General features: G+C 45.0%; 1 protein-coding gene across 1 annotated transcript in view; it reads right to left on the bottom strand.

The window, feature by feature from the left end:
* The window catches only part of lgi3 (leucine-rich repeat LGI family, member 3), a 94,519-nt gene that overhangs the window by 66,165 nt on the left and 9,541 nt on the right, over positions 1-18,813 (bottom strand). The window contains exon 2 of the mRNA XM_034169857.1: positions 7,247-7,318. Coding sequence (XP_034025748.1) covers positions 7,247-7,318 — 72 coding nt within the window. The remainder of the gene's footprint in view (positions 1-7,246; positions 7,319-18,813) is intronic.

Below are 18,813 nucleotides of genomic sequence, written 5' to 3'. Positions count from 1 at the left end.
GTGTGTTTCTCCTCCTGTTGTCTGTGGGTGTGGTGTGCGTGTGTGTCACCTGTCTGTTGTGCACAAGTGTGTTTGCCCCTCATGGTCTGCTTGAGAGTATGTGTGTGAATGCATGTGTGGTGTAGTCCAGTGTGCGTGCATGGATGCAGTCCTAGTTTTGTTCCCTTCGGTGTGTGCCAGTCCCTGTGTTTGGGTGCAGGTGTGGATGTCGTGCGTGTGTTTGTGTGCAGGTGTGGATATGTTCCCCTGCCATGTACCGTTGCCATGGTCACACCTGACAGCGGTGCGTGCCACCTGTCCAAGGGCCCTGCCCCTCACGACCTGGGTTACGTTACCCCCCCGGTGCTCGGTGTCGTTCATGTTCGCCCCTGTAATCTTGTCTTCATTTTGCCCCTCGTGTTTGTTCCATGTCTATTTGATGTTTGTCACGTTTATTGCCCTTGAATTAATTTATGCCTTGGGATTGTATTTATCGGTGTAATGATTCAAGATCGGGTGTTATTTTCCATTCCATTTATCTGTGCATTTTCCTTTGGGGATTTAGTAATCATGGTTTTATTTTCTATTATGTTACTTCATGTTCTTCCTGTCCCCACACGTTTGTGTTTGTCTTTCCTCTGATTGCTTTCACCTGTCACTTATTAGTTCAGTTTTGGTATTTAAGTCACTGCTGTTGGTCCTCTCACTGCTGGTCATTTACCTCACACCCTGTCCCTCAGTGCTGCCTCATGTTCATCACCTAAGTGTTGTTACTCCACTGTGCATTTAAATATTGATTTGTTTTTCCACCGTTTTAGTTTGTTCACTTTATCTGTTGCTGCATTTTTGGATCCTGGCACTCGAGAAGGTTTTTGTCACTTTGTATTTTCACTATCATTTGAGAGGAATAAACACCTTGAATTTTGCATCCAGTCCCTTTGTCTCGCTACCTGTATCCTGGGGTCCAATCCCTCGTGCTGCTGTGGTTCCAACCGCAACAGGTGTCATGATAACATATCGTGATGGTATCCCAAATTTTGGGGTGACACAGGAGGCCTGGGCTTTAGGGTTATGGTTAAGGTTAAAATTAGTGATTGAAGGTTGACCGCATCACAAAAATGCAGTACATTTCGTGATGTATCAAACAATAAATGTTCTGCTTTACAACAATTTCCAGCAAAAACAAAAAGGAAAGGAATGCTTGGATTAATGTTGTTATATGGCTAAAACCTGGACAGATCTCCCTGGACCCACAAAAGACTGTTTTATGTGGGTTTTACATTACCTCTGGTAAGTGGTGCAATGGAACCGTGATCTGAGCCGATTATGACCAGAGCAAAAAGCTGCACATTTATATTTGGGCCACATGTGTGAGCCCAGAAAATGGCACATGACCAACAGTTCAAGCACCCGACTACAGCTTCCCAGCACATAGAGGCTGAGGTTCAGCAATCGTGCAGGCAGAACTGAGGCTGCGAAGCACATATTGCTCTTAACTCAGATTAACAATTTCTCTTCTAAATATAATTTATATGTTTGCAAAGGTCCCACTGTGTGCTCATGAAAGTGGTGAACGGAGCGTGATAAAAGCAGACAGACATGCTGCTCATACTTGTTAAGAGCCTTTGATACACAGAACAAACATACTCAGTGTTCTGAAACACACAACAACTCAGACACTCTTGTATTTCAAATTGATTAAATTAAATATATGGGCTTGAAAGTGAAACGTCCTCTCTCGTTTGGATGCTGTTGAGCATTAGTTGTACTCACGACAAAACTAAAGAACACAGAGCCTTCTCTAGAACATTTTCACAACATGTAGGCAAAGTGAAGATATAGCTTTTAAGTCATTTTGAAAATCTAAACTGAACTTGACATATTTGAAAAGTAGAATATAATCTCAATCGCCATGGTACAGTATATAAAGCAAAGTTTATACACATTAACATCAATTTGGTGTTTTGTTATATATTCACATGCAGAGCTGCACACAAAGCCAAACGCATATGCACATGACAAAACCCTCTTCAATTCACAAGGAGAGAAACAGTCCTTTGTCTCCGAGAACAGAGGTGAAGGGAGTCAGTCATTGGCAATGACACTGATTCAGAGCCAGTTTACTCATACTGCTATGTCCCTAGTGTTTTCAATAATCATTCATTTGTAGTGGCTGAAGTCCTTTCAGTGGAGCTGCAAAACAAATCCTGCCTGCATGTATAATGGCTGTGTGAAAACACAAGCACTGGGAATATATTTTTCAAAATGGAATACTGTACAGCCAAACTTGCATAAACTGGCTTCAGGTGGACCAGTGAATTTTGTCCGTTACAATCGAAATCTGCTGTATGTATAAAATGGACAAAATCCTTTATTGACCTTTTTCGGAGCCCCGATGAGGCCTTGCATGAATTATGGCTGAGACTTCCAGTATGAACCGGAAGTGGCGTTTGTTTACATGTTAACTGTTCACACTAATCCACTTTCTACGAGGCTTATGGCCTCTTCACATAGTGTGAAGTATGGACGCCGTTTGGACAAAAACGGCAAAATAGCGCAAAACAGTTCGAAATTAGAGAACGAAACATCGTGCCGACGAGCAGGCATTCACGAACCCAGTGCGAGAGTTCGTGCATGTGCCGGTGACCATCGAGCAGGAACAGTGCCAAGTGCAACACATCGCACCGCTTATGTGGAATAAATAAAAAAATACAAACCAGACAGTACCTGTGGGACCACATTGCGCTGCTTATGTGGAATAATAAAAAAAATTAAAGAAAGAAAAAACACACCACTCAGGAAGCAAACTTGTGCCTTTCAAAACCTCTGATTCCCAGTCAGAAACTTTACCACTGAGCTACAGAGCTGTTCTTTGAAAGCTACGGGAAGCTGCCTCATATCAGGAAGGACATGGAAGTATTACAAAAAAAAAATTAAAATCCCACACCATATATAAACACCACATTTATCAAGCGAGCAATACAAATATGATCCATCTATTCCTCTGGTGATGACCCATGGTCACAGACATACAGTCCTGAAATGACATGAATGAGAAGTAGTGTGCTCTGATGTCCACATCCACTGGTCCAGTGCATCCAGTCGGCCGTGCATGTGTTCTGCCTGACACGGGTCTAGTCAACGGCATGTCACAGCACAGACACCACACTGTGGGGAACTTAGACAAATTTCACAGTAGTACGACAGTGGTCATCTGCAGTCTCTTGTCGTGTCACAAGTGAGACTGGCCACACATTTTTTAAGTGCCATGCAAGCTGTGTTAGATGTTTGTGTATGTCACCTGGAATTTGGCCGGCACCTGCCGTGAGAGGGTGCAATGGGTTCGCACAGCGCACATTTTGTGTTTCAGGCACTTGTGTGCACAAATAGTTGTAGCAACAGGTGTACGAGGTGCTAGAGGCAGGGATAACATTACATGGTTTGCACACGATTCCTGCGTCATGTGCACTAAGTGTGCACTTCGTCCAAACGTCACACTATGTGTTAAGAGACCCTTAGAGACATAAACCATGTGGGAACATGAGCTGTCACAGCTCAAACAAGACATTACAATCCAATTGTCTACAAATATAGAGAGGTGGGAGGACGACATGAAGAAGTGGTCTAAGGATGAAGAAGTGGCCTAAGATAATATATGGTAGCATTTTTAGCTACTTTTTAAACTTTTGCTTGGACGGGGAGGCAGTGAACAATCTTTAAAACTCTGAGGCATATCAGGACCTGCAGTAATAAGGTTGGTCCCATTATTTCCCTTAAGGCAGATAGAGAGGCCAGCAAAAACCTTAAAGTCCCTCATCACTAAGCCTGGGTTTGAATTTCAGCATCAGGTGAATACATACAGCAGGATGTTCATGCACCGCAGGTCAGGGCAGATCTCCAGGTGGGTAACTTTTGTTAATTATAATGTATGAACTATGTGACAGAATACATGTGAGCCCTGATTAAAATAAACTCTAAGCCATATTGTTACATTTTATTTTACATCCCTCCAGATAAAGGTGACACTGATGTGTCTGCAGCTGGTTATAGGGACACCAACTGAGCACCTGGTGTTGGATATTTCATTTGACAAAGTCTTGACAGATATATGCATGAAACACCTCCAGAATTTCTACTTTTCACATCTGCTTCCAACATTAGTGGATGAATTCGTTGCAAAGAAGGTTCTGCTCTGCCCCAAATATCGGAATATCTTGAAAATACAGTAAGCAGCTGTAATGTGTGTTACAGACAACAAGAGAGCACAGTATGAAGGAAAATAAGGAAGGATGGAAATAAGACATTTTCAGTGGTTTGTTTTTTATTGTTACAAGGAAAAGAGTGTTTTCAATACATTTTTAATATATGTTCCAAATTTTAAAAACAAACAAAAAAACATCTGTGTTATGTACCTGTGTATTTTCCACTTTAAACATGATTATTCCAGAAGGCGAAACAGACACTAAATACTTAACTGTTTTATTTGCACAGTAGTGACTGTATGACTCACTTCTTGAAACCAGGTTTTTTGCTTTTTGTAAACTGTCTCTGTGCAGTCAACTACACAGGTCGTGTTAGCAACATGCTCTTTAAAAGCTTTTGACAATGTTGCTTTGATGGTTTCACAAGACAACCACACAGTGAGATCCTTCACGTGTTCACACATAATGTCTACACACAGTCCCACTGTGCAGCTGCCCTGACATTGTGATACAGTAGTGTTCAGAATAATAGTAGTGCTATGTGACTAAAAAGATTAATCCAAGTTTTGAGTATATTTCTTATTGTTACATGGGAAAGAAGGTACCAGTAGATTCAGTAGATTCTCACAAATCCAACAAGACCAAGCATTCATGATATGTACACTCTTAAGGCTATGAAATTGGGCTATTAGTAAAAAAAAGTAGAAAAGGGGGTGTTCACAATAATAGTAGCATCTGCTGTTGACGCTACAAACTCAAAACTGTTATGTTCAAACTGCTTTTTTAGCAATCCTGTGAATCACTATACTAGTATTTCCCTGGTATGTGATATATAGGCCCAACACCATAGTAGGAGAAACATGCCCTGTCATGATGCTTGCACAACCATGCTTCACTGTCTTCACTGTGAACTGTGGCTTGAATTCAGAATTTCGGGGTCATCTCACAAACTGTCTGCGGCCCTTGGACCCAAAAACAACAATTTTACTCTCATCAGTCCACAAAATATTCCTCCATTTCTTTTTAGGCCAGTTGATGTGTTCTTTGGCAAACTGTAACCTCTTCTGCACATGTCTTTTATTTAACAGAGGGACTGTGCGGGGGATTCTTGCAAATAAATTAGCTTCACACAGGTGTCTTCTAACTGTCACAGCACTTACAGGTAACTCCAGACTGTCTTTGATCATCCTGGAGCTGATCAATGGGTGAGCCTTTGCCATTCTGGTTATTCTTCTATCCATTTTGATGGTTGTTTTCCATTTTCTTCCACACGTCTCTGGTTTTTTTGTCCATTTTAAAGCATTGGAGATCATTGTAGATGAACAGCCTATAATTTTTTGCACCTGCGTATAGGTTTTCCCCTCTCCAATCAACTTTTTAATCAAACTACGCTGTTCTTCTGAACAGTGTCTTGAACGTCCCATTTTCCTCAGGCTTTCAAAGAGAAAAGCATGTTCAACAGGTGCTGGCTTCATCCTTAAATAGGGGACACCTGATTCACACCTGTTTGTTCCACAAAATTGACGAACTCACTGACTGAATGCCACACTACTATTATTGTGAACACCCCCTTTTCTACTTTTTTTTTTACAAATAGCCCAATTTCATAGCCTTAAGAGTGTGCATATCATGAATGCTTGGTCTTGTTGGATTTGTGAGAATCTACTGAATCTATTGGTACCTTGTTTCCCATGTAACAATAAGAAATATACTCAAAACCTGGATTAATCTTTTTAGTCACATAGCACTACTATTATTCTGAACACTACTGTATTTTAAACTGATGTGCTAAATCAGCCATGACAAAGTTTTGTCATAGTTTCATCAAAGTCATTAGAATTTGGGCCACAACTGGCATTGATAGTGAAGCTGGTTGCAAATGGTTGTAGACAGGCTACAAGTGTTAGAAATTCTGTGAGTGGAATCCCTGCATATGAACGGGAGTCTGCATCACTCTGTAAGATGCAGTCAGCTACAGGGTGTGGAGGTCCTGGTGGTGGTGGTGGATGCATTTCACATGTGACGGTAGGCCCTTTTGAACACGTGTGATCCCCCATCTCTGGGTCTGACAGGATGACTTCACTGCTGCACACAAGCTCCTCCACCTGACCCATCTCATCTTGTTCATCTGAGGGCAGCAATACAGGACATGATTCTCAAGAAGTGATGCATTAGGGTTTTCATGACACCACTTTTATTACACCATTAACCTTCCATCAACCCCACTACTTCCCACTGGTAACAGCATCACCTCTGTGCTCCAGAAACCAAGAGAAAACCTGGCACATAATAACAGCTACAATATTAAATTTAGATTAAGATTAAAATACTGCATTGTTGAAGGTTTTGTTATGTCTGTACTGAAAGTATGGCATTTTTAGGTTCATACTGACCAGCAGTCCAAATGCATTTTACATTTTAACTGCTCAGAAAAGGGTAATACATGTTGTTGCTCATCTCATGACTAATACTACAGTGCTGTGTCTCCATACACATGAAATAATACCTGCTGTTCTTGTGACACTGCTGTCAATCCTCGCTACCTCCGGGCGTATCTTCTCTGTTGGTCTGTCATATCCCAACTGCAAAGTAGGGTATGGGGGTTCCTCCATGGGCTTTTTGTCAACAAAGTGAAAAGAGCACACATAAAATGTTTAAGGTGGTCTTTTCAAGTTTTTTCAGCCACATCCTTCTGGGTTCCTCATCCCTTGGTAGGCAGTGGAAACTCTCTCAGTCCAGGGTGCATGTTAAAACACTGCTGTTGTAGATGCAGATTTAACTTTGTCTGGTTCGTAGTACAACTGTGAACAGTGCAATGTGTTCCCGAGCTGTGCAAGGCCATTTTTAAATGCTACGGGAGCTGATCATTGTTTAGAAAAGAAAACAATAAACTTTCAAATAAAGTGGTCCAGGAAACGAAAAGCACTAGGAAACAATGGCTCACTGCTACTTCTGGTGTCTCACAGGAAGTTGCACCCATAATCGCTTCTACAGCAGCGCCCCCAGCAATAAGGTGGAATAATAAATTAAAAATAAAATTAACTTGAAAACATGTATATACTCACAGGAACTGTAGCAGGTGTAGGTGTGAGAAAGCTCCCTCTGGAATTGTAGTAAAAGCTGCATTCACCATCGTCCTGTTCAGAAAAAAAAGGATGACACAGATGAAGCACAAGGAGTTCCTCAGAGATCAGGGAAGGAGGGAGCTGAAAGTCCAAATGTGAAAGATCTAGATGGAGGAGTTCTGTATGGAGGAGTGGACCAAAATCCCTGCTGCAGTGTGTGCAAACCTGGTGAAAAACTAAAGGAAACGTTTGACCTCTGTAATTGCAAACAAAGGCTACTGTACCAAATATTAACATTGATTTTCACGGGTGTTGAAATACGTATTTGAGCAGTAACATACAAATAAATTATTTAAAAAAATCATACATTGTGATTTCTGGATTTTTTTGTTGTTTGTTTTGTTTTTTAGATTATGTACATGCACCTAAGATGAAAATTTCAGACCCCTCCATGATTTCTAAGTGGGAGAAATTGCAAACTCACAGAGTGTTCAAAAAGGTACAGTATTTTCCTCACTGTATATATAAATAGTCGTAATTCCTAAATTGTTAATGCAATATTTTTCCTCACTGTAGGTACACTTCAACTATGAGAGACAAAATGAGAAAAAAATCCAGGAAATCACATTGTAGGATTTTTTTTTTTATGAATTTATTTGTAAATTATGGTGGAAAATAAGTATTTGGTCAATAACAAAAGTTCAACTCATTGCTTTGTAACATAATCTATGTTGGCAATGACAGCGGTCAAATGTTTCCTGTACGTCTTCACCAGGTTTGCACACACTGTAGCTGGTATTTTGGCCCATTCCTCCATGCAGATCTCCTCTAGAGCAGTGATGTTTTGGGGCTGTCGCTGGGCAACATGGACTTTCAACTCCCTCAACAAATTTTCTATGGGGTTGAGGTCTGGAGACTGGCTAGGCCACTCCAGGACCTTGAAATGCTTTTTACAGAGCCACTGCTTCATTGCCCGAGTGGTGTGTTTGGGATCATTGTCATGCTGAAAGACCCAGCCATGCTGCATCTTCAATGCTTTCACTGATGGAAGGAGGTTTTGGCTTAAAATCTCATGATAAATGGCACTGTTCATTCTGCCCTTAACACGGATCAGTCGTCCTGTTCCCTTTGCAGAAAAACAGCCCCAAAGCATGAAGTTTCCACTTCTTCACAGTAGATATTGTGTTCTTGGGATGCAACTCAGCATTCTTCTTCCTCCAAACACAACAAATTGAGTTTTTACCAATATTTTGGTTTCATCTGACCACATGATATTCTCCCAATCCTCTTCTGGATCAACCATATGCTCTCTGGCAAACTTCACACGGGCCTGGACATGTACTGGCTTAAGCAGGGGGACACACCTGGCACTGCAGGATTTGAGGCCCTCTCTGCATAGCGTGTAGCCTTTGTTACTTTGTTCCCAGCTCTCTGCAGGTCATTCATCAGGTCCCTCCATGTAGTTTTGGAATTTTTGTTCACCGTTCTCATGATCATTTTGACCCCACGGGATGACATCTTGAGTGGAGCCCCAGATCGAGGGAGATTATCAATAGTCTTGTATGTCTTCCATTTTCTTACAATTGCTCCCACAGTTGATTTATTCACACCAACATGCTTGGCTATTGTAGATTCACTCTTCCCAGCCTGGTGCACATCTACAATTTTCTTCCTGGTGTCCTTCGACAGCTCTTTGGTCTTGGCCATGGTTGAGTTTGGAGTCTGACTGTTTCAGATCTCCAGGTGGGATAGGTGTCTTTTATACAGATAACAAGTTCCAACAGGTGCCATTAATACAGGTAACAGGTGGAGGACAGAAGAGCTTCTTAAATAAGAAGTTACAAGTCTGTGAGAGCCAGAAATCTTGCTTGTTTGTGGTTGACCAAACACTGATTTTCCACCATAATTTACAAATAAATTCTTTAAAAATCCTACAATGTGATTTCCTGGATTTTTTTCTCATTTTGTCTCTCATAATTGAAGTGTACCTATGATGAAAATTACAGACCTCTCTCATCTTTCTAAGTAGGAGAACTTGCACAATCAGGGACTGACTAAATACTTTTTTACCCCACTGTAAGTGGGGTAAAAAACTGTGAATATATATATATATATATATATATATATATATATATATATATATATATATATATATGTCATCATGATGCCCATGAAAAACAGTGTCACAGAGACATGACACGTCCATGTACAAAGCAGCAGTAAATCAGCTGACAATGTTAAAACGCCTGCAGCAGTCTTTAAAACAGCACAGCGGACGTTTTAACCTGCATTTCAGCTGATTTATTGCCTTTGTACATGACTTGAAATGTCACAGATCATTATCTGTAGATGATCTGTGACATTTCACGTGACAGTCTGTGACAATGTATCAGATCTGATCACATTTGTGACTGCACAGATGACCTGAAATGTCACAGATCCAGTGGTGGGCACAGATAACCAAAACATTAACTTCGATAACAGATAATTAGATAACTGAAAAGTTATCTTCAGTTAAGATAAAACAATAAACCACCCAAGAATGTATCAGAAGTTACAGATAACCGATAAACTCCAATATTGTCTCTAGTACATTTAAACAAATTTAAGTTTTGATGCCACAGTAACTTCTACTAATATTAAAAGTAACAACAGACCCACACACAGAGACCACAGTTTTGTCTTTGAACATTCTGCCGCTGCTGGACGCTCTTGTTTACTACAAAGCTCCCAACACAGAGGCAGCATAAAAGCAACTCTAAAGCCAGCTATCAATTATAACACTCTGGTTAGGCGGAGGTCTTGAAAAATAAAGTCATGCTGACTTATGGTTTGGATTTATAAATAACATTAATACCGATAGAATAACTCCATTAATGTCAATTCTGTCATTTGTACAACGTTAAAATATAGCATATATCTTTTAATGTTGAATAATGCAGTAATTCTGAGGTTTAGTAACAAACACAGACAAATCGCAAAGGATTCTGGGTAAAAGTGCCTCTTCTAAACACTGATTGGTTCAGTCATTCAATATGTAAACCAACACGTTAATGTGACATCTGTCGTGTGTTGGTGTTCATTTTTTTATTTGTAAAAACAGGCATTTTTACGGAGCCCTGGAAGTGTCATCGCAAAATGTTTTGCATGTGGAGAGAATGTGCGCACGTTTTATGATGTTGTAAAATGTGCTTTACACTGTGCGAGATGATTTTTCATGCAGGAATTTTTGGACCAAGTTTCAGGTTAATCGCGCATCCTGCATCGTGTAGTGTACAAGAGTAACAAGCTTTAGCATCTCACAACCACCTCCTGATCGCGATCGTATGGTCGAATGAAAATCAAACCTGTTATTCTGGTCGGCCGTCGTGAGGTTATCCTCCTGCTGAAAAGCTACAAGCATCCAACCGCTCGCACTGTGCCTGTGCAAACACTGCAGAGCTGTCTTGTAATGTTATTATTATTATTATTATTATTATTATTTGCCGTTGTTTTGTTTTGTTTTTAAACTTCATTTGTAAAAAAAAAAAAAAGAAGCCATTTGCAAAGCCAAAAAGTTGATTTGACAATCATCTGATATAACCGGGGTCAAAATAAATAGAACACTGCCATCTACTGGTTCCCAGATGCTTAGTACTTAAGGCGAATACTGCCATGAACACTACTGGCCAGTAGATGGCAGTAGAGGCCTTGAAAACAAAATTCCAGATAATCCCTGTCTGCTACATTTAAAATGCGTGGAATTTAACAAATGCAAATACAATAACAACATCTATAAACCCAGAGAATATATTCACGAGAGTTTTAGACACTAGAGTTTCATGCTGTTGTCCGTGGAGCCTGAACAGAGTGTCTGAAATGCATTTGTCCTGTCGTGAATGTACTGAGATTACATCATCCTACCCATAATGCACTGGGCACAGCATGTGCTCACAAAACCTTAAAAATTAGCACATTACTTTAAAACTAAAACATATATCTGATATTTTCACTTTATAAAACTTCAGACATGACAGTAATTTTAAATAACTTGTCCAAAATTAGTTTGGTTCAAATTTGAACCATAAGTTAAAAATGTATGCCTCTGGATGACTTAGGTGATATTGCCCGCGTATCAGCATGGTATTAAAGGAAATGATTTTTTTTTTTTTTGGGCTGTTTCTCATTTGTCTACAGAAGACAGAGATGCTTTTTATAGAAGCAGCTCTCTTTTCTTAGTAGAGGGTATAACTGTCCATTTGTTATAAAACTTTTAACAGGTAGGTGCTGAACCTTTTTCAAATTTAAAAAATGCTTATTGCTGTTAAGCTTTGTTTACTTTATTGATCTAAAAGTTATCGGACAGAAATTAATTGGAAAATAATTGGTCCGATAATGGTTTTTAAAGTTATCTAAAAAGATAATCCGATAATGAAAACATTATCTTCGATAATTATCTATCGGATTATCGGAAGTGTGCCCACCACTGCACAGATCTAATCACATCAGATCTGATCATATCTGATAGATGTGATTAGATCTGTGACATTTCACGTCATGTACAAAGCCGCAATTCACAGCTGAGCTTCGCATTAAAACAGCTGCTGCGCACACACACATTCAGATCCAAATTCCCACAGACTCTCTCAAAGTAAAATAAAAATTTTACTTTCATTGAAAGCTCCATTGAAGAACACAAAGCAAAAGACCAAAAATATTAACATTTACTCCCCTAATTGTAAAGATTTCCAAATAATAAGTTCACAACATCAAACAAACTCCCCACACACCCATCACAAGCGTGTGTGCAATCGCCAGTCAATTGATTAAAGGTTCACTGATGGACATTATGGTCGCACATGTGCACATAATGTCCAATCGCAACTCTGCCTTCAGCTCAACTTCTGTCACGATTGTGGCACGTTAGAGAGTCCATTATCTCCTGAAAATAGCATCTTTGGAGTTTTTCCAATATGAGACATATATCTGCATGTCCAGGCAGCGTGGTGGAGACAGTCCACATCCATGTTCACAGCAGCAGTAAACCAGCATCCTGTGACACAAAACAGCACGTCACCACAATTTGGTTCCAAAATCGGACAGACTCTGAAAAAGTTAAGAGTTTTGGGGTGACGTGTGTCATCTCCTCAGTAAATCCGAGCCATCACTTTCAAAGGAAAGCTCAGTCGCTTCATTATCAGACAGAACCACAGTCGTTTCTCTCTGTCTGTCAACCATTGGGATCATTCTGTTTTGTGAATATGTATGTCACATGCTGAGAATTGCAGAGTGAGACGTTTTCCGGAAATGCACCTGTTAACTCACTCAGGGAGAGCCATAAAAAGACATCAGAGACCACTAATTATGAGCACGTGTGCTCATAATTAGTGAAAAAAAACGTGGTCAGCAGTGTCGGAACACATCCGGATTACCTCGTCCACACCTGCATGATGACATCCAACGTGCATGTAGAGAACAGGTAGATGACACAGACTGCCATCAAACTGCCAAAGGCTCTGCAGACTGCCCATTGTCCAAATGTCTAAATGGCAAACACAGGCCCAGAGTGGGAGGCAGCTCTGTGTTTCTCACACACAGGTGCACACAAGTGTGCAGCGCACCTGGCACACATGGACTCCACGCACACATGTGGGGCTGCAATTATCACTCAGCCGTGTATGTGTGTGTGTGTGTGTGTGTGTGTGTGTGTGTGTGTGTGTGTGTGTGTGTGTGTGTGTGTGTGTGTGTGTGTGTATGCATAATGCTGCATGCGCCACTAAGCGCATGGGGCACACTTCCGTGTGCATGCCAATGGACAGCTTCGCTGAAAGTTTGCTGGCATTGGGCCATGCTGTCCCATGCATCAGACGAAGCACCTTTCCAGGGAACTTTAATTTGTTTTTTCTTTTTTGCTCATTTCATCAGCACAACACAACTCTGGACACCACGATGGTTGGATTATCACATGGGACTTTTTTTTATTTTGGGTGAGAGGATTTTAACCACAGGCTGCGGTCTGGCTCCACATACACGTCCGTGCTGTGAAACACTCCTGGACCGCTGTTGGAGGTGAGATTCATGTTTATTAATACTGTCACAGCCTGGCACAACAGTTCCATGTCATATCTCCTACAGTGTTAGAAGTTGATTATTTATTACAGCGTGAGAGCTGTGCAGGTCCGAGCCTGATGTGTGCAATGAAGCGTTACTGTGCACCACGGAGAGGTGCAGCTGCCCGTGTTATATACAGTTATGAAAGAGACAATAGTCATGTTATTTACGTCGCCCATGGGAAGGAACGGACAAATAGCTGTACTGTAAGAGTTACTGTGGATATAACAACCTGTTCAGATTTGCAGTGGCGTGAGAACAGTAGTGCACGGTGTTTTCGGTTTGATAGCTGCTGTTCACATTCACTGTACATGATAATAATTCATAATTATTATCACAATGAAGCATGCCACATACATTTCAGTGGTTGCTTTGCGCTCTGGGGGGTGGACATTATTATTCATGGTACGTGCAGGTCATACCGGCAGGCTTTTCCATGCCAGATCCATCTCAAGGTTCCCTCATATGCGCTCAAATCGTTTTGGATCCTGTTTTACCGCCACTGGAATATGTATATTGCGGTCAGATGGTCCTCAGATTGCACATGGACCACTGTCGAGATAGGACATCTATCCGACAGCGGTTGGATAGACCCAAAGGGTTTTGAAGATGTGCATCACACTCGGGGCCACTGGCCAATTTTGACCAAATGTGTGGACTTCCGCAGATGGCTGTCAGAACGTTTTGGAACTGAAATCCGACACCTTTCGGATGTGCGTTGATTCATCATTCCGACGCCATTCTGTGTGATTTGTTGTGTGGGCCGCTGAAGAGGAGGTACTGCTGGCCCACCACCACCAGAGGGCACCCTGCCTGGAGTGCGGGCTCCAGGCACCAGAGGGCGCTGCCGCCTCACAGGAGCAGCCGGGGTGACAGCTGACACTCATCACCTATGACAGCTGTCACCACTCATCTGATCAGCATCGGTATATCAGCAAGACGTCATCTCCACCTCTTTGCCGAGATATCGCTTTACCAGGAAGGTAACGTTCTCAGCTGATTGTGAGATTTTTTCGACAGTAACCTTTTGTGTATTGTATAGCAGACTCTTTTTCCAACGAGAGGTGGAGGTGGTTTTCCTGCCTTGTGGATTGCTGGGTGCATACGCGCCCACATTTAATTGTTTTTTTTGTTCCTCGCCAGCAGTACCAGGTCCAACACGCGGAGGCAGTGGCCACCTGGGAGTTCGGGACTTGGCGGCTCCAGTATTCCCGGGGTCTGGTGGCGGAGGAAATCATGTGGTTCCGGTTCTGCTTTGGACAGACGTCTTCTATCTTCGAGCCTGCCCACACGACACCTTTTGTGATTTGACTTTTTGTCTATTGTTGTAATCTGTTGTGTTTGTTGTGCCCTTTCACAACAGTAAAGTGTTATTATTTGACTTCCTCCATTGTCTGTTCATTTGCGCCCCCTGTTGTGGGTCCGTGTACCTACACTTTCCCAACAGGATATCTCGGCCATCGTCATGGATCCCGAGGGGCGTCAACCGGCTGTTCAACGGCCAATGGAAGAACAGGGCGCACAGGCGTCCGCAGGAGGAATGATCGGTGAGTTGCAGCGGATCCTCACCACTTTCACGGCTCGGTTGGATTTAATGACCGAGCAGAACGTCCTCCTTAACCGCAGGGTGGAGGCTCTCGCCGCACAGGTGGAAGCGCGCCCTCAGGGCGCTGCTGCGGCTCTCCCTCCTGTCGACCCTGTGCGTAACAGTGACGTTCCACAGGTCGTTCAACGACCCCTCCCACCTTCCCCGGAAGCATACATAAGCCCTCCAGAGCCGTACGGAGGTTGTGTGGAGACGTGCGCGGACTTCCTTATGCAGTGTTCGCTCGTCTTCGCACAACGTCCTGTCATGTACGCGACTGATGCCAGCAAGATAGCTTATGTAATAAACCTGCTTCACGGTGAGGCACGCGCTTGGGCTACAGCGCTCTGGGAGCAGAATTCACGGCTCCTTCAGACATATGATGGGTTTGTGAGGGAGTTCAGAACAGTGTTCGATCACCCAAATAGAGGAGAGACCGCTTCAGCCGTGCTGCTGTCAATGAGACAGGGGCGCCGGAGCGCAGCTGCCTATGCAGTCGACTTCCGCATCGCGGCTGTGAGGTCCGGCTGGAATAGCACTGCCCTCCGCGACGCCTTTGTAAACGGACTGTCATTGGTTCTAAAGGAGCACCTGGTGGCTAAGGACGAACCACTGGATTTAGATGGGCTTATTGATCTCGTAATACGATTAGACAATCGGTTAGAAGAACGCCGTCGGGAACGAGATGAAGGGCGTGGCCGAGCATGCGCCGTCCCTCTCCCTTCCGGTTCCGACCGCGTTCCGCCCTCCCCACGCTCCACGGCCCCTACGCTCCGTGTGGTTACAGCTCCCCCTGCTGACGAAGCTATGGACACGAGCAGGGCCACATTTAGGGCACCAGATAGACAGAGGAGGCTGGCCCGCGGAGCGTGTTTTGTTTGTGGCTCGATAGAGCATCAGGTAAGAGACTGCCCCGAGCGGTTAAACACCAACGCCCGCCCCTAGAAACTGGGCTAGGGGTGGGCCGAGACATTCACGTGGGACACACCCACATTGCCACACGACTCCCAGTTACAATCCTTTATGAGGATTTAACCCTGAAGGCCCCAGCACTGGTGGACACGGGCTCTGAAGGGAATCTGTTAGACAGCAGATGGGCCAGGGAGATAGGGCTCCCTCTGGTGGCGCTTACCTCGCCTGTGCAGGTGCGGGCACTAGATGGCTCCCTACTCCCTCCAGTCATACATAAGACACCACCAGTAACTCTGGTGGTGTCAGGAAATCACCAGGAGGAGAGTTTTTTGTGACTCCTGCTACCTCCCATGTGATTTTAGGGTTCCTCTGGATGTTAAAACACAATCCCCGGATCGATTGGCCGTCTGGGGTAGTGGTTCAGTGGAGCGAGACCTGCCATCGGGTATGTTTAGGTTCCTCGGTTCCTCACGGTTCCCAGGCTAAGGAGGAGGTCAGAGTCCCGCCCAATCTAGGGACGGTGCCGGTGGAGTACCACGACCTTGTAGATGTGTTCAGTAAGGATCTGGCGCTCACCCTTCCCCCCCACCGTCCGTACGATTGTGCCATTGATTCGGTTCCAGGCGGTGAGTTCCCGTCCAGCAGGCTGTACAACCTCTCACAACCTGAGCGCGAATCAATGGAGACCTACATCCGGGACTCTTTAGCCGCCGGGTTGATCCGGAATTCCACCTCCCCGATGGGTGCAGGTTTCTTTTTTGTGGGTAAAAAAGACGGCGGACTTCGTCCATGCATTGATTATAGGGGACTGAACGAAATCACGGTTCGTAATCGATACCCGTTACCCCTGTTGGATTCAGTGTTCACGCCACTGCATGGAGCCCAAATATTCACTAAGCTAGATCTTAGAAATGCGTATCACCTGGTTCGGATCCGGAAGGGAGACGAGTGGAAGACGGCATTTAATACCCCCTTAGGTCACTTTGAGTACCTGGTCATGCCGTTCGGCCTCACAAACGCCCCCGCGACGTTCCAAGCTTTAGTTAATGATGTCTTGCGGGATTTCCTGCACCGATTCGTCTTCGTATATCTAGACGATATACTCATCTTTTCTCCGGATCCTGAGACTCATGTCCGGCATGTACGTCAGGTCCTGCAGCGGTTGTTGGAGAACCGGCTGTTTGTGAAGGGCGAGAAGTGTGAGTTTCACCGCACATCTTTGTCCTTCCTGGGGTTTATCATCTCCCCCAACTCCGTCGCTCCTGATCCGGCCAAGGTTGCGGCGGTGAGAGACTGGCCCCAACCCACTAGCCGTAGGAAGCTGCAACAGTTCCTCGGCTTTGCAAATTTCTACAGGAGGTTCATTAAGGGCTACAGTCAGGTAGTTAGCCCCCTGACAGCCCTGACCTCACCAAAAGTCCCCTTCACCTGGTCGGATCGTTGCGATGCCGCGTTCAAGGAGTTGAAACGGCGCTTCTCGTCTGCACCCGTTCTGGTGCAGCCTGATCCTAGTCGCCAGTTAGTGGTTGAAGTGGACGCCTCGGACTCAGGGATAGGAGCTGTGCTTTCCCAGAGCGGGAAGACCGATAAGGTCCTTCACCCGTGTGCCTATTTTTCCCGCAGGTTGACCCCGGCCGAACGGAACTATGACGTCGGCAATCGAGAACTCCTTGCGGTGAAAGAGGCTCTTGAAGAGTGGAGACATCTGTTGGAGGGAACGTCCGTGCCATTCACGGTTTTCACTGACCACCGGAACCTGGAGTATATCAGGACCGCCAAGCGGCTGAACCCCAGGCAAGCCCGCTGGTCACTGTTCTTCGGCCGTTTTGACTTCCGGATCACCTACCGTCCCGGGACCAAAAACCAGAGATCGGATGCCTTGTCCCGGGTACATGAAGATGAAGTCAAAGCGGAGTTGTCGGATCCACCGGAACCCATCATCCCGGAGTCCACTATCGTGGCCACCCTTACCTGGGATGTAGAGAGAACCGTCCGGGAGGCCCTGGCACGAAGCCCGGACCCCGGAACTGGGCCGAAGAACAGACTCTACGTCCCACCAGAAGCTAGGGCTGCAGTTCTGGACTTCTGTCATGGCTCTAAGCTCTCCTGTCATCCAGGGGTGTGAAGAACCTTGGCAGTTGTCCGGCAGCGCTTCTGGTGGGCGTCCCTAGAGGCCGAGGTCCGGGATTATATCCAGGCCTGCACCACCTGCGCCAGGGGCAAGGCCGACCATCGCAGGGCTTCGGGACTGCTCCAGCCGCTGCCCGTGCCCCATCGCCCCTGGTCCCACATTGGCCTGGATTTTGTCACGGGCCTCCCGCCGTCCCAGGGCAACACCACCATCCTCACGATAGTGGACTGATTCTCCAAGGCGGCCCACTTTGTGGCCCTCCCGAAGCTCCCGACGGCCCAGGAGACAGCGGACCTCCTGGTCCACCACGTCGTCCGGTTGCATGGGATCCCAACAGACATCGTCTCCGATCGCGGTCCCCAGTTCTCCTCGCACGTCTGGAGGAGCTTCTGCCGGGAACTGGGGGCCATGGTGAGTCTCTCATCCGGGTATCATCCCCAGACCAACGGGCAAGCAGAACGGGCCAATCAGGAGATGGAGCAGGCCCTGCGTTGCATGACAGCCGCGCACCCGGCGGCCTGGAGTACCCATCTGGCCTGGATCGAGTATGCCCATAACAGCCAGGTGTCGTCAGCCACCGGCCTCTCCCCTTTCGAGGTATGTCTGGGGTACCAACCTCCTCTGTTTCCGGTGGTTGAGGGAGAGGTCGGTGTGCCCTCGGTCCAGGCCCACCTACGGAAGTGCCGTCGGGTGTGGCGTGCCGCCCGTTCTGCCTTGCTGAGGGCCCGGATGAGGACAAAGGCCCATGCAGACCGTCGGCGGACCCCAGCCCCTACGTACCGGCCAGGGCAGGCAGTGTGGTTGTCTACTAAGGACATTCCCCTTCAAGTGGACTCCCCTAAGCTGCAG

This window comes from Thalassophryne amazonica, chromosome 5, assembly GCF_902500255.1.
Source record: "Thalassophryne amazonica chromosome 5, fThaAma1.1, whole genome shotgun sequence".
Classification (NCBI taxonomy): domain Eukaryota; kingdom Metazoa; phylum Chordata; class Actinopteri; order Batrachoidiformes; family Batrachoididae; genus Thalassophryne; species Thalassophryne amazonica.
This window is presented reverse-complemented; position numbering and strand designations above follow the sequence as displayed.